Consider the following 13,004-nt stretch of genomic DNA (forward strand, 5'->3'; position numbering starts at 1 on the left):
ACCCATGCTTTTTACGACTGCTTCTCTAAAATACAAGTCTCCTCTCCTATCCGCTTTAAGCAAAACCAAAGCCCTGCGCATTCTCCAATGCCATAGAAAGCCTCTCTCTCAAGACCTCCTTGTCTTTGTACTCGGGCAGCAATAGTGTGCCGTAACATGTGTACGCGGTGGGTAAATGTCCGCCCTCGCCCTCTTCTTCGCCGTTTCTCTGCACGACAAATTGCAAGTTCTTCATTCCTCCCACCGGGACACGATCCGATGCTGTCACAAACTCCAGTAGCTTCCTCTTCATCTTCTCATCATAGCGCTTAACGATCGACCAGAAGTCGCGGACACTGCGGTGGCTGTTGTCCCAGCCGACATATCTAGCGTAACGGCGCAGCTCGCTAACGTCAATCTCCTGGACACCCTCAACAAGAGACTGGAGGAGTGACGGTGTCAACAGTTGCAGTGCCTTCGGGTGTAGGCACGCGCGGAAGCCACGCTCAAACGCCTTGTATTGTGGGCGAACAGAGACGTCTGTGAGGTATCTGATGTAGTCGCTCACGTAGGCGTTTCTGTTTTCGTTGGTGACCAGAGGGGCGTCCTCAGGATTTTCGCTGGTGAGTGATTTCCTCGCGGTTGCGTCAAACTGCGGCCAGCTGCTAGCCTTGGCGTCCATCTCTCTTGACACGGGCTGTCCAAACATGGATACCGAGAACTCGTAGGTGCGTGCGAAGATGTCCTCCACAGCTCCGTTGCTCTCGTCCCACTCCAGAAGAGTCGTGAGGCCCATGGCAAGGTCTGGCCAACCGTCGGCGATGTGATACAACTCGTCGACGGGTTCACCCAGAAGCTTGCGGTAAAGAACCTTGGGAAACGTGATTGGCAGCGTCAGGCCGTTGTATACGGCCAGTGACATGAGCAAGCCCAGGATTTCGAACTTCCAGACTGGTACGATGGAGCCGGGGACGAACCAGGCCATCCGCGTCCGCTCGTCGACTGTGAAGGCGCCGTAGTCCGGGTTGAGACACTCGGCCACTGCAAGTCTGAAGAACTCCTGCTGGACACCACCAGAATCAAAGCCCTCCTCGCCACCTTCCTCACCAAGATGAATTTTCAGTGGCCTGTGAAGCTCTCGGTCCTCGCGTTGCCACAACTGATCGAATGCGTCTCTGATGACATGCTTTCGGCTAATCTCGAGAATGAGGTACTTTGAAGACGCTGTCTTGAGAAGATCTTGCAAGACCAATTTATGGTGAGGGTTGGTGATGAGACCGCCAGGCGCAACTATCGCCTTCATCCTCGTCTGAAGAGAACTTGATTCTTCGTAGCTTCGGCTCATCTTTGAGAAGTTAATTGATCGGAAGTAAGAAACAAGCGTCGATGGGTCGAATATGAAGGGAAAGTCCAGGAGGTGCTTCTTTTGTCTGTGGGATGTATGGGAGAGCCAGGCAACTGGCATGTTGATTGAGTCCAGCCTGTCGGCGAAATAATCCACTCGAAAGTGGGCGTCTCCAATTAGAAGGGACTGTCGTTTTTGATCTGTCAAAAGTTAGCTGTGATGTTCAACTCGCTGGGGCATACACCACTTACACATGGCCGCAATGAGCGACAAGGCTCCGCCAAAGGAGCCATCGCAAGAGATTTCCGGCTTGCCATCCCACTCCTGGAGCAGGACGGTCTTGGCCCAGTCCAAGAGCAGGGTAGAAACCCTGGTTTCATGTCCAGCTCGTTCAAGCTGTTCCAACTCGGGGTTCGATGCCAAGTCTCCGTTGAGAGAATCCAACTGCGTGAGGAGAGGCCGCAGAGCATCCAGTTCCTGCTCATCATCATCAATGTCATCATCTTGGGCAACCATTTCTGCGAAACATTTGCGAGCGGAGATAGCTGCGAACAATCTTCTCGCTAGCCTCAGAGCAAGGTCATTCGAGAAGGCATCATCGTAGAGAAGGCAAAGCCAAGCTGGCTGCCGTGCCAGAGCACCACTTCCAGCCAGAGTGAGGCCGTTGGACCGGATGCGAGACATATCAAAGAGTGTCCTTGAATCGGTGATCAACGGAGCTGCCGCAACCAGAGCATGCAAACAGATTGACAAAAGCTGGCCCGCCTCCACATTGGCAAGTGATCGCTCGCGACGAAAGACTCTTGTGGTAGGAGAACGAAGCGACTGAAGCGATTTTGGCGCGCCAAAGAGACTACCGGCGGCCAGCCACAAACTGTGGAAGACTAGACTGGGAGCGACACGAGTAAGTCGCAACATGCAGTACCAGATAGTGTGAGAGTCCAGAAGTTCATCGTCCTTGACAAAGGATGAGACGAGACTTTGTGGGTCGCTGAGGATGTTGAACAGGGTCTGCTCGATGAACAACTTCCACTGTCTCCGCAGTCGCTTTGGGTATTTACCCCGAGATGTCCGTTTCCTTTGCATCTTTGGTCGATCCTTGAGTCCAGAGTATGTGCTAGTGATCTTGGCAGGATCCAGAAGGTGTAATTCTGAGGTGCCGTCGTCTTGCAGAATATCGCATAACAGGTCGACAACCTCCACATTCAACGACGTCAAGGATTGCGGAAGTAGACTGTCGGCCATCGACATTTCGACTGGCTCTTCGATCTTCTTGCAATCGTCGGCAGGGGCGTCAGTACCGACTGGCTCGGTTTGCGGAGGACTTTCCGACTCCGCTTTTGGTGCCTCAGAGGGAGCCTCTCCATTGGTCAAAGCCGGTTTAGATATTGACTCTGGTTCCTGAACAATCATGACCGGTCGGTTCTGTGATGGGACGTTGTCGAAGAACGATGGCGTTGACGGAATCTCCGGGATAGCGTAAGGGTTGATGTGCGATGCTTTTGGCGGCCTAGGTGGCTTCTCATGTTGACTACCATTTACCCTGGGAGACATTAGACCCGAGGTGACATCCTCCGAATACGATGACGTCGGGTATGGTTCGATAGACAGTTTCCTTTTCGGTTTTGAGTTGGCACGCACTCTCGCACTCGAGCTCCTCTTAGGTTTGCCTGGTCGCGAGTTGGGCATGGTTGGGTTCGAAGCATGGAGTTTCTCGGAGGCCTGCTCTAAGGCAGCGTCTGGCCCTTGTTCCACCGTTGGCACCGGCAAGTCGTTCTGATCCTTCGTATCGGCGTATATCACTGGCGATATCGCTTGAATCGGTGTCGACTGTCCCGACGGCTTTTGAGATCTGAAAAGCTCCTCCCTGCCAGGACTGGGCGCGGCGTCGGCCTCGAGAGCAGCAACCTTCTGGGACATGGCGTCCAGACCAGCTGGAGTGAGCCATTCCAGCATTTTGAAAGCAACGCTACCAAACACGTTGGCGGCGAAAGAGCGGTAGTCTTTGCTGATGGGTCGCTCGGTGACCTTGACGGGTAGTTGAGCGGTACCAGTGGAGGAGTCGAAATGCGACCGTTCATTGTGGGCGGATCCTGGACGACCGTTTCCCTCGGCTTCCGTGGAAGCCTTGTTGGAGTTGCTGCATTCGCCGTTCACGCGAACAGCAGAGCCTGATTTCCGGCGGCGGGGTTCCTTCGGGGTAGAGGGCCGTTTCGAGAATGGATCGGTAAACGCGGGGGCGGCGGGGTTTGGTGAGAATATCAGCGAGTTGACGGCGGCTGGTGGCTCCTTGGACGACTTGAGGTTTGGGCACAGTCCTATTTCTGGGTTGTCCTGGCTCGCCAAGTAGACAGCTAATGTCCTCGCACTGGTGGTGTTGTATCGTCTGATGGGGGCCTTGCCAGCGAGGCGCTTGCGACAGGAGAAGCAGGTGGATGTCGTACACGTCTTGGAGTCGCAGCCGTATCGCAGCTGGAGGATGTATCTGTAAAGGACCCAGTCAGCTCGTGCACCATAGGAGGGTCGCAGCAATACGTTTGGCGGCTTACATCTCGACGAGGATCTGGAAGTTGTGCCGGCGACTGGCACGGTGGATGGCGTAGACGCGCTTGGGGTTCTCGATGTTCTGGACCATGTCCTTCAATTCGGGGGGCGCATCGGGAGGCAAGCGCGCAAATGGCGCGTCCTCCCACAGACCGGCAAGGACATCGGCATCGAAGTTGTTGTCGGGCTTTGGCATCGTTTTCGGGGTTGGAGGATGAGGCGTGCCAACAAAAGGCAGAGAAATATCCCTTCTTCTGGGCCTCCTGTTGTAGGGTGAGGGTGACCCCGACGACGATGACGGCGGCGACGGCGACGAGCCTCTTGACACGGCAGTAGAGGATTTGGATGGATTATGACGAGTATAACTTAGGTATCTGTATGGCGCTAATGCCCACGCACTCGTGGAGTTGGATCGGGGCCTGTAGAAAAGGAAAGGATTAAGTGGTTGTGATGTTATGGGGAGAAGCAGCTGCCTCTGCCGACAAGCTGCGTCTGTATTCGTAAGGTAAGCCAGCGAGACTCCCTTTTGTGCACCCCATGGGTTGGGTGTAGAGGCCTCTCCACTATCCTGGTACCCAGCGCCGATGACTGCTGACCCTCCTCATCCGAAAGTCAGCAAAGCGTGCCACCGGATAGTGAAATGCTGTGCTTACGAAAGCATAACCCAAAAGCCAAGAACAACGGAGTTAGGAGAAAGAAAAGAAGAAGGAAAGGAAGGGAAAAAATGGCAGGCCGAGGATTATGAGATCGAGGTTGTTACATCTGGATGTGGTCATCCGCAGGTTTCAACAATGTTCTTGTCGGAGATAGCATTCCGTTGGCAAACAGCGAGGGAAGAGAAACGTAATCAAGAGGAGCGCAAAGGTAATTACTAAAGAGGCGACTTGTTTCGCATCTAATTAGTTCCATTGCTTCTACTTACGTGCGGTTTGCATTTGCATTTGCTGAGTCTTACCTCATATTCGGGAGGAAAGCAGCTGGACATCAGCCTTCAAAGATCCAGTGGCTCCACTGCAGAAACAGCACGCACCCGGCGAGAAAGACCCCCGCTCTCCAGGGTCCACGGCCAACTGCCAGGACGGGACGCGCTAGAGTTCAAGCCTTCCCAGTGGCCAGACTCCTCAGATCAACCCAAGCCAGGGCTCTGGGCTGAGTGACGTGCCTGAACTATCACTGCCCTCCAAACCCCCGCGCTAACCCACTAAAGCCCTGGAGAATTTTCCCTTTTAAATTCATTTTCCCCTCCGTTGCCTCCGACACCCATCACCCTTGGTCGCCCAATCTTTTGCCTCAACCTCTTCTTTTCTTGCGCGCACTCTGCAAGATCACATTTGCGTGCGCTTTCTCCCTATTGCAAAGAGCCGATCAAAGAGTCGAGAACCGATTTCAATCACCAGAAAAAAGAGACCACTTTACCTGCACGCGACAACTTCACCATGGAGGTGGCGAGCGTTGACGTCGCTGCCCTTGGTGCCTCTCCTCCCAATGGAGGGGCTACCGCAGCCTCGCACCCCTACACCTGCAACACCTGCGCCGTTGCCTACCGAAACATCGATCTCCAGAGAGGCCACATGAAGAGCGACTGGCAGTAAGTTGTCCTCATATTCCCACCTGCTTTGCTTCGTTTGTTGTTGCCGTTTTCTGTTTTCGCATCACCCCGCTATGACGCCTAGACCAACTGACATCATCCTTGCAGTCGCTACAACCTCAAGCGCCGAGTCGCCTCCCTTCCTCCCATCGCCTCTGAGATCTTCAATGAGAAGGTCCTTCAGGCCCGCGCTGCGCAGAGCGCCGAGGCCGAGAAGGCCATGTTCGAGCGCACCTGCGAGGCCTGCCAGAAGTCTTACTCCAGCGAGAACGCCTTCCAGAACCATCTCACCAGCCAGAAGCACAAGGTCCGCGTCGCTGCAATCGCCCGTCGCAAGGGCCCCATTGCCGACGATGCCAGCTCCGTCATGAGCTCCACCTTCTCCCTTGGCGAGCCCATCGCTGTCGAGAAGGAGCTGGATTCCGAGGCCGAGGAGGAATTCACTGCCGTTGTCGAGGGCCTAAAGAAGGCCAACATCGATGAGGCAAAGGACGAGCGCCCCTCTCCCGTCAAGCGCCCTTCGAACCCTCACCTGTCGTCTCAGGGCCAGCATGCTGGCGAGGATGTCAACATGAACCGCGAGTCCGAGTCCGCCACCCCTGTTCCGTCTAAGCAGGAGATCGCCTGGTCTATCAAGTCCTGTCTCTTCTGCAACTACGAGTCGCCGTCCGTTCCCCTCAACGCCAACCACATGGAGCGCTTCCATGACATGTTCATCCCCGAGAAGCAGTACCTGGTCGACCTCGAGGGTCTGCTGCAGCACCTTCAGGAGCGCGTCCACGAGGGCCACCAGTGCTTGTACTGCTTCAAGACCAAGAAGACGGCATTCGCTGTTCAGACCCACATGCGCGACAAGGGTCACTGCAAGATTCCCTACGATACCGAGGAGGTCCAGCTGGATATTGGCGATTTTTACGATTTCCGAAGCACCTACTCTGATGGTGGCGATTCAGACGATGAAGAGGAGGCTGACCAGAACGGTGGAGCGAAGCTGGGCCTGAAGCGCCCCACTAAGCTGGTTGGTGAGGACGGCGAGGAGGTTGAGGACGGAGCCGACGAGGGCTGGGAGACGGACAGCGACGCTTCATCGCTCGACTCTGAAGACCTCACTGCCTTTACCGCGGATGGCAAGTACGACCAGTTCGAGCGCTTGGACAAACATCCTCACCACTCTCGCGAGGATCCTCGTGCTCATCACCAGGTGGACGGCTGGCATTCTCACGCACACAAGCACACCCGTGCTGTGTTCTACGACGACTACGAACTGCACCTCCCGTCCGGCAAGTCAGTCGGCCACCGTGCCCACAACAGGTACTTCCGCCAGAACCTGAACAATTACCCCACTCCCGAGGAGCGTGCTGAGCGTGAGCGCCTGGTGATTGAGGCTGGCTCCGGTGACGAGATGGATGTCGACGGCCAGGAGGTGGCGAACACTGGCAACCCCAAGTCTCGCAACGCCCGCGCGATTGCTCGCAGAGATGCTGCGGGCATGACTGGTGTCTCGGACCACGCGAAGCGCGTCGCCAAGGAGGAGGCTACCAGAGGACGGAGCGCCGCCACCCGCTACGAGAAGAGAAGAGACTACAAGGTCAGCGAGAAGAACAACAACCAGAAGAACTTCTACTACCGCTACCAGGCCGGTGGTTAGACGACTCGCAGTTGGGATGAAGGGCGTTGGACGGGTTGTTTTCTTGTTTTCTGGGATGCGCGAGCCAACATGGAGTTGGCATGCATGATGAGGCTTTGATTAACCATGCATAACGAAGGTAGACAAAATAGAGGCCATTGAAGCCGAGAGTATCGTTTCTTGTGAAATGCGCACTTGTGATGGCCCAAGTTGAGTGGATATGCAAGTATTGAAACGTCAAAATTGCGTACATGCATAATTTTAGAAGTGAATCTAGCAATTCTTATCATGACTTTCATCCGTCCATTAATCCAGCTGAGCTCATACTAATCAAGAAATTCAAAACTTCAAACTTTATACGCTAAGACCATGAGGTCAGTCGCAGGAGCGCGGCGCCTCGCGTCCAGGCCCGCCACGCAAAATTTGCAGAGACGTCGAGCCCTCGACGACAGGCCTCCCACCAGCGCTCCCGCCCGGCCTACACGGTTTCGCCAAGACCAGTCCTCCTATCGCAGTGCAGACAACGATGTGAGAAGGCACCGCGGGTTTAATGAAGATGCTGCGAGGTCGCGCTTCCAGGGCGCGCGCGATGGGCCACCGACTCGCATGAACCGTCCGGACCCTAAGGGTAGCCGGGATGGCGTGCGAGATGAGCGGCGACGTCAGGACGTTGGAAGCCGGCAGAGGGTGTCATCGGATACTCTTGAAGTCCCTGAAAACTTTTTGTCCCAAGAGGAGCTGGACAAAATCAGCAAACCCGAAGACATCTGGGAATCAAACACAATGTACTACGTGCCGCCGCCCCGCGCACCTCCAAAACCACAACCGAAACCGACGAGGCCCCAACGGAAGAAGCTATCCGCAACGCCGTCATCCGACGACGTCAAGTCAGCCATCCTCGGTTTCCCCCCAAAAGACGCCGCCGCCACCCCTCCACCCACTCCTGCCGCAGACACCCCTACGGAGAGCGGTACAATCACCGCCACCAGCAGACTCTCCGCCGCCCACGCAGACGCAACCTCCTTCTTCCGCCAACCCCCGGCCTCCTTCCTCTACTCAGCCCAGTTCTGGAAGCAGCACCCGATCAACACCACCACCCCGGAACTCTGCATCATCGGCGCCTCCAACTGCGGCAAGTCCTCCTTCGTCAACGCCCTCACCGGCGTCGCCGAGCTCGCCAAGGAAAGCTGGAAGCCCGGCAAGACGGTGATGATGAACGCCTACGGCGTCGGCAAACCACCCACGCACTCGCGCAAAGTCACCCCCGACGAGAAGACCGCCAACGCCGCGCGGCAGCACGGGCTCGTCCTCGTCGACACGCCGGGGTACGGCCACGCCAGCCGCCGCGAGTGGGGCGAGCAGATCACGCAGTACGTCAACAAGCGCACCATGCTCAGTGGTGTGGTGCTGCTCCTCTCGGCGGAGAAGAAGGTCGGCGCGCAGGACGAGGCCGTCATGGGCCTGCTGGCGGCGAGCGGGCGGCCTGTGGTGGTGGTGTTTACCAAGCTGGACAAGGTCAGCGGCGCGGGGCGCGGGCGGGAGAGGAAGAAGGACGGGGGCATCATGCGGCGGTTCGCGGAGGTGGAGCGGTGCTTTGGGAGGTTGGGGGCCGGGCTGTGGGTGCCGAGGGTGTATCTTACCGCGGCCAAGATGGAGAGGGTGAAGGACGGGAGGACGTTTGCGGTGAACGCGGCGGGTATGGCAGGCGTGAGGATGGAGATTTTGGAGGTGCTTGGGTTGAGGCAGGCTGTTGCGCCGGCGAAGGTCAAGAAGGAGAAGCCGGCAGTGGAAAAGAAGGAGACGGTGCAGGAGGAGGAGAAGCGGGTTGCGGAGCCGGGGAAAGCAATGGAGAGTGATCCCAGGGCGTGGTCTGGGAAGACGATCTCTTTCGAAGAGCTGGAGAAGAAGTTTGGAGACTGGAGCTCATGAGATGGCACGTCTGTACGATAGTGTGTGGGAACCAAGATGGCTTAGATACCCTCTAGAAGACATGCAACTCACTGTTTGAATCCGAACGATGGGGCATCTATCATTTCAACGATAGGTTGGCAAACGGCTGGCTGTAGCAAGGAGCAAATCGTGAAGCATATTGTACGAGCTCCTTCATGTGGGTATTCTAGCTAATTAAGACACCGCGGATCATCCTTCCTTCGAAACCCGTCCAGAACTCCGCCCATGGTAGAAAGAAAGTCAAGTGAGTGACTTATATAATACAGTGTTACGGCCATCGTCGATCCATCAAGCCTTCTCAGTCTCCTTTTCTTGCCCCGTCGTAGCAGCGGTAGCCGCCGTGGCCACCGTCGCTGCCGATGCAGTCGAACGCGCCGTTCCCGGCCTACTGAGCGTTCTACGGATCTTCTTCGCATTCTTCGACTCGAACAGACTCTTAACCCTCCGCAAGCGAGCCCACCGCTCCTTGTCCTTTGCGTCGCGGGACTTTTCGTCATCTTCGCCAGCTGGTTCCGTAGCCGCACTGGGAGAGTCGTATGATCCGCCCGGGGTCGTGGGTGCGCCGCCGCCCTTGCGAACAGGTGTAGACGGTACTGACGCGCCTCTGCTGTGCCAAGACTTGTTCTTTGGGCGGTCGTCGAGAGCTCCACGCAGATAGGCGTCGTTCTTAAGCACCTGCGCTAAGCACTTCCACGCCGCCATGTCCGACTCGGATCCTGGCTTAGCGGTGCTGAGGCGTTGCGCGACCGGGTTCTTCCAGGGGCAGAAAAAGCGATGCTCTCTGATGGGATCGAGGTGGTCCATTGGTGCGGGGACGAGGACCTCGCCTTCGGCATTCACCTCCTTGCTCTTGAACATCCACAGGCCAAGTCTTCGCAAGCACGTGTGACACGAGGCGGAGTTTGGCACAGCACCAATACGAGGGTTTGTCAGACCCTGCCAGCCCGTCATAGCAAGGGCGAGAGCGACTTTGTTGGGTCGTTTTGGGTCTGGCGAATCTTTGGCGGGCGGCGGGTTTGTGAAGAAATCCTCTGGCAGTTGAGCAAGAACACTATCGACGTTCAACCCCTCAGGAAGTCTTAGGTTGAACTCATACGGCAAGAACGATTTCCTGGCGCAGAGCTCGTCGTATCTTTGTCGCAGCGCCTCCATGCTCAACTTGGCGTTCGTGAGAGATAACCGCAGCAATGAGTCTACACAAGTCAGCCAAGGACCCAACCCCGTATCTGCAAAGGCTTACCATCACATCCCCGTCTCCTCCAAAGACACTGATCAAGATGTGCTGTGACAATCAAGTCCGAGTACTTCTCCACCAAGGCTTCCTCTGCTTTACCAATCAGTTTAAATACCAGAGTTCAGCAAGGGATACCGTGGACCTACCAACGTCGGAAGCGACCAGTACGGGCACTTCCTTGCCATCGACCTCACGCTTGTTAAGCTTGACGACGAGCTCCTTGTTGCAGAGCGAACAGCGCACACGATCCTTTCCCTGACACACCCAGCCCCTCTTCGCCCATTCGATCTCGTTGACTCTGTCTGGCTTTGGCGTCCAGTCCGTAATCTCTTGAAAGCTTGCTAGCCTCTTGAGGAGCTCGTTTCGATCGGTCGGGGCGTATTTTGACGAGACCTGGACGACTGTCTCCTTGGAGTTGGGCGTCCATTTTTTCAGGACGACATTCGATACCTTTGTCGCGGCAACGCCGGTTGTGGTGTTCTTGATGGTGGCCCTCTCCGTCAGAGCCTGCAGGCGCCGGCGCTTCAGCAGGATATCCTCTTCAATCGACAAGGGCATCTTGGCGTTTGAATCCGTATTCGTGTTCGTCGTGTTCGATGTGCTCGCGGTCGAGGCTGGCAGGGACGTCGTCGAAGGGCGAGGAGATTCGGCCGGTAGACTGGAAAAGTCATCGCTGGACTTGGTCGACGTCGAGGACCTGCCCATCCCCTGGATCAAGGCATTGAACTTTCGTTTGGTAGCGTTCATCTTGAGTCAGTCGTTCGATGAGACAGCGGCTGTCGGCGTTTACGTCGGTTCCAGGTTTGGTTACAGAATCGGACGGATGATGGCGAGATGGATGAAGTCGACCACAGAACAATCCAGCTTGCGAGAAGGACGGTTCCGACTCGCTAGTGTTCGAACGAAGGCTGAGTCGTCATCTGCGTAGTGTTGCACTATGAAACGGGCCCCAAGAATAGGACGGTGCTTTGTCACTAGTCGCAGAGGTAGCCGCCCACATTGAAAGTCAACAAACGGCTGTTGCTGATCGGGCAATGAGCTTGCACCCCTGTCGCGTAGCACGCTAAGGAGGGGAGCAACCAACAGGCAACTGGACGTTCTGGACCAATGAGGTCCTACGTGCATAAATTCATGTATCGAGGTTCACGATAAGATAAGAGCATCTTTCGGATGAAAAAAAAAAGTCGCGGGGCAGGGATGAGGGACTGGGATAAGGAAGCCGCAAAATTTTTGGAGCGCCGACTTGCCGACATCCACAGAAATTTTCCCAGGTGAAGACCGCCGCCGTCAGTTCCATCTCTCACCGAGGAACTTGCTTCACGACTACAGACTCAATTGCTTTATTTTGGGGCTACGCCACACCACCAAACCTCCCACGAACCCGACGCACATGTCAGCCTCTGGTCCTCCCTCTTGGCTTTTCTCAAATAATTCTTCAAAAGCCTCTGCGACTACCCCCGTCACCGCGACACCGCAAACCCAAGACAAGATGGTCAAGAAGGAGAAGAAGGGTAGCAAGGCCACCGCTGCGCCCGCCAAGCAGTCGCCCCCCGACCAATTGATGGACCTCGTCGACGCCTTCCTCTCCGACAACGCCTTCACCTCCGCCCACCAGGCTTTCCAGAAGCAGCGCTCCAAGAGCGGATGGAAGCCCTCCAAGAAGCAGGCTGCTAGCCCCAGCCTGGTCGCCGTCTTCCAGTGCTGGCAGTCCACCGTTAAGGCTCCCGCGGCCAAGGAGGACGACAGCAGCGATTCCAGCTCCAGCTCCGATAGCAGCAGCGACGAGGAGGATGTCGACATGGCTGACGCCGGCGCCGAGAGCGACAGCTCCAGCTCAAGCAGCTCCAGCAGCTCCAGCTCTAGCAGCGACTCGAGCAGCGAGGACAGCGAGAGCGAGGACGAGAAGCCCGCGCCCAAGAAGGTGCTGAAGCGCAAGGCTCCCGAGTCCGACAGCGACAGCAGCAGCAGCGAGAGCAGCAGCGATAGCGACTCTAGCAGCTCCGACGACTCCAGCTCCGAAGACGAGGCCCCCAAGGCCAAGAAGCAAAAGACAAAAGCTTCCAGCAGCTCCTCTTCTGACTCCGATTCTTCTTCCTCCAGCTCCAGCGAGGAGTCTTCTTCTGACGAATCTTCCGATTCGGACTCTTCCGACTCCGACTCTGACTCCGACGGCTCTACGGCCGCCAAGGTGCCCCTCCCCGAATCCGACTCCGACTCCTCCTCTTCCGAGTCTGAGTCTGAGTCCGAAGACGACAAGAAGGTGAAGAAGAACAAGAAGGCAGACAAGACGAAGGAAGCGGACTCGGCCTCCAACTCGTCCGTCACTCTGGATAAGACCTCGCCCGAAGTTAACAGCGCCGCCGACCCTCCTTTGCCTCCCGACCCCGTCGCCTTCCGCGCGCAGAACAACCGTGGCAAGAACGCCAACGGCAAGAAGGTCCCCAACAAGCCCTTCTCTCGTATCCCTGACGTGGTCCACATCGACCCCCGCTTCGCCAGCAACGAGTACGTTCCCAACGACTACTCCAACCGCGCCCACGAGGACCTCATCGTCACCAAGGGCAAGGGCTTCACCAAGGAGAAGAACAAGAAGAAGCGTGGCAGCTACCGCGGCGGCATGATCGACATCACCAGCAAGAAGGGCGTCAAGTTTGACTTTTAAGTCTGCTATCGGCCCAGCGTTTACATCTGCTCTTTTGGCCCTGGAGTTTTGGAATCCCCCAAAATAACGTTTTCG

At 56.4% G+C, this 13,004-nt stretch overlaps 5 protein-coding genes across 5 annotated transcripts; 3 read left to right on the top strand and 2 right to left on the bottom strand.

Moving 5' to 3' along the window:
- Positions 1-55: 55 nt before the first annotated feature.
- Ube3a (Ubiquitin-protein ligase E3A) lies at positions 56-4,064 on the bottom strand (the record flags this gene model as incomplete). The annotated part of the gene is made up of 3 exons (XM_032035371.1): positions 56-1,524; positions 1,576-3,809; positions 3,874-4,064. The coding sequence occupies 3 exons, from the start codon at positions 4,062-4,064 to the stop codon at positions 56-58; spliced, it is 3,894 nt and encodes a 1,297-aa protein (XP_031885666.1).
- A 1,240-nt stretch (positions 4,065-5,304) lies between these two features.
- CGGC5_v002370 (Cytoplasmic 60S subunit biogenesis factor REI1-like protein) lies at positions 5,305-7,104 on the top strand (the record flags this gene model as incomplete). The annotated part of the gene is made up of 2 exons (XM_032035372.1): positions 5,305-5,456; positions 5,565-7,104. The coding sequence occupies 2 exons, from the start codon at positions 5,305-5,307 to the stop codon at positions 7,102-7,104; spliced, it is 1,692 nt and encodes a 563-aa protein (XP_031885669.1).
- A 348-nt stretch (positions 7,105-7,452) lies between these two features.
- engB (putative GTP-binding protein EngB) lies at positions 7,453-9,012 on the top strand (the record flags this gene model as incomplete). Its single annotated transcript, XM_032035373.1, has 1 exon — positions 7,453-9,012. The coding sequence occupies one exon, from the start codon at positions 7,453-7,455 to the stop codon at positions 9,010-9,012; it is 1,560 nt and encodes a 519-aa protein (XP_031885668.1).
- Positions 9,013-9,321: 309 nt separating this feature from the next.
- Positions 9,322-11,014, bottom strand: zc3hc1 (NIPA-like protein; the record flags this gene model as incomplete). The annotated part of the gene is made up of 3 exons (XM_032035375.1): positions 9,322-10,226; positions 10,274-10,357; positions 10,414-11,014. The coding sequence occupies 3 exons, from the start codon at positions 11,012-11,014 to the stop codon at positions 9,322-9,324; spliced, it is 1,590 nt and encodes a 529-aa protein (XP_031885672.1).
- A 742-nt stretch (positions 11,015-11,756) lies between these two features.
- Positions 11,757-12,929, top strand: CGGC5_v002373 (uncharacterized protein; the record flags this gene model as incomplete). Its single annotated transcript, XM_032035376.1, has 1 exon — positions 11,757-12,929. The coding sequence occupies one exon, from the start codon at positions 11,757-11,759 to the stop codon at positions 12,927-12,929; it is 1,173 nt and encodes a 390-aa protein (XP_031885670.1).
- Between the last annotated feature and the right edge of the window lie 75 nt (positions 12,930-13,004).

The sequence above is a fragment of the Colletotrichum fructicola genome, assembly GCF_000319635.2.
Source record: "Colletotrichum fructicola Nara gc5 chromosome Unknown KSG_Nara_v1_contig01, whole genome shotgun sequence".
Taxonomy (NCBI): Eukaryota; Fungi; Ascomycota; class Sordariomycetes; order Glomerellales; family Glomerellaceae; genus Colletotrichum; species Colletotrichum fructicola.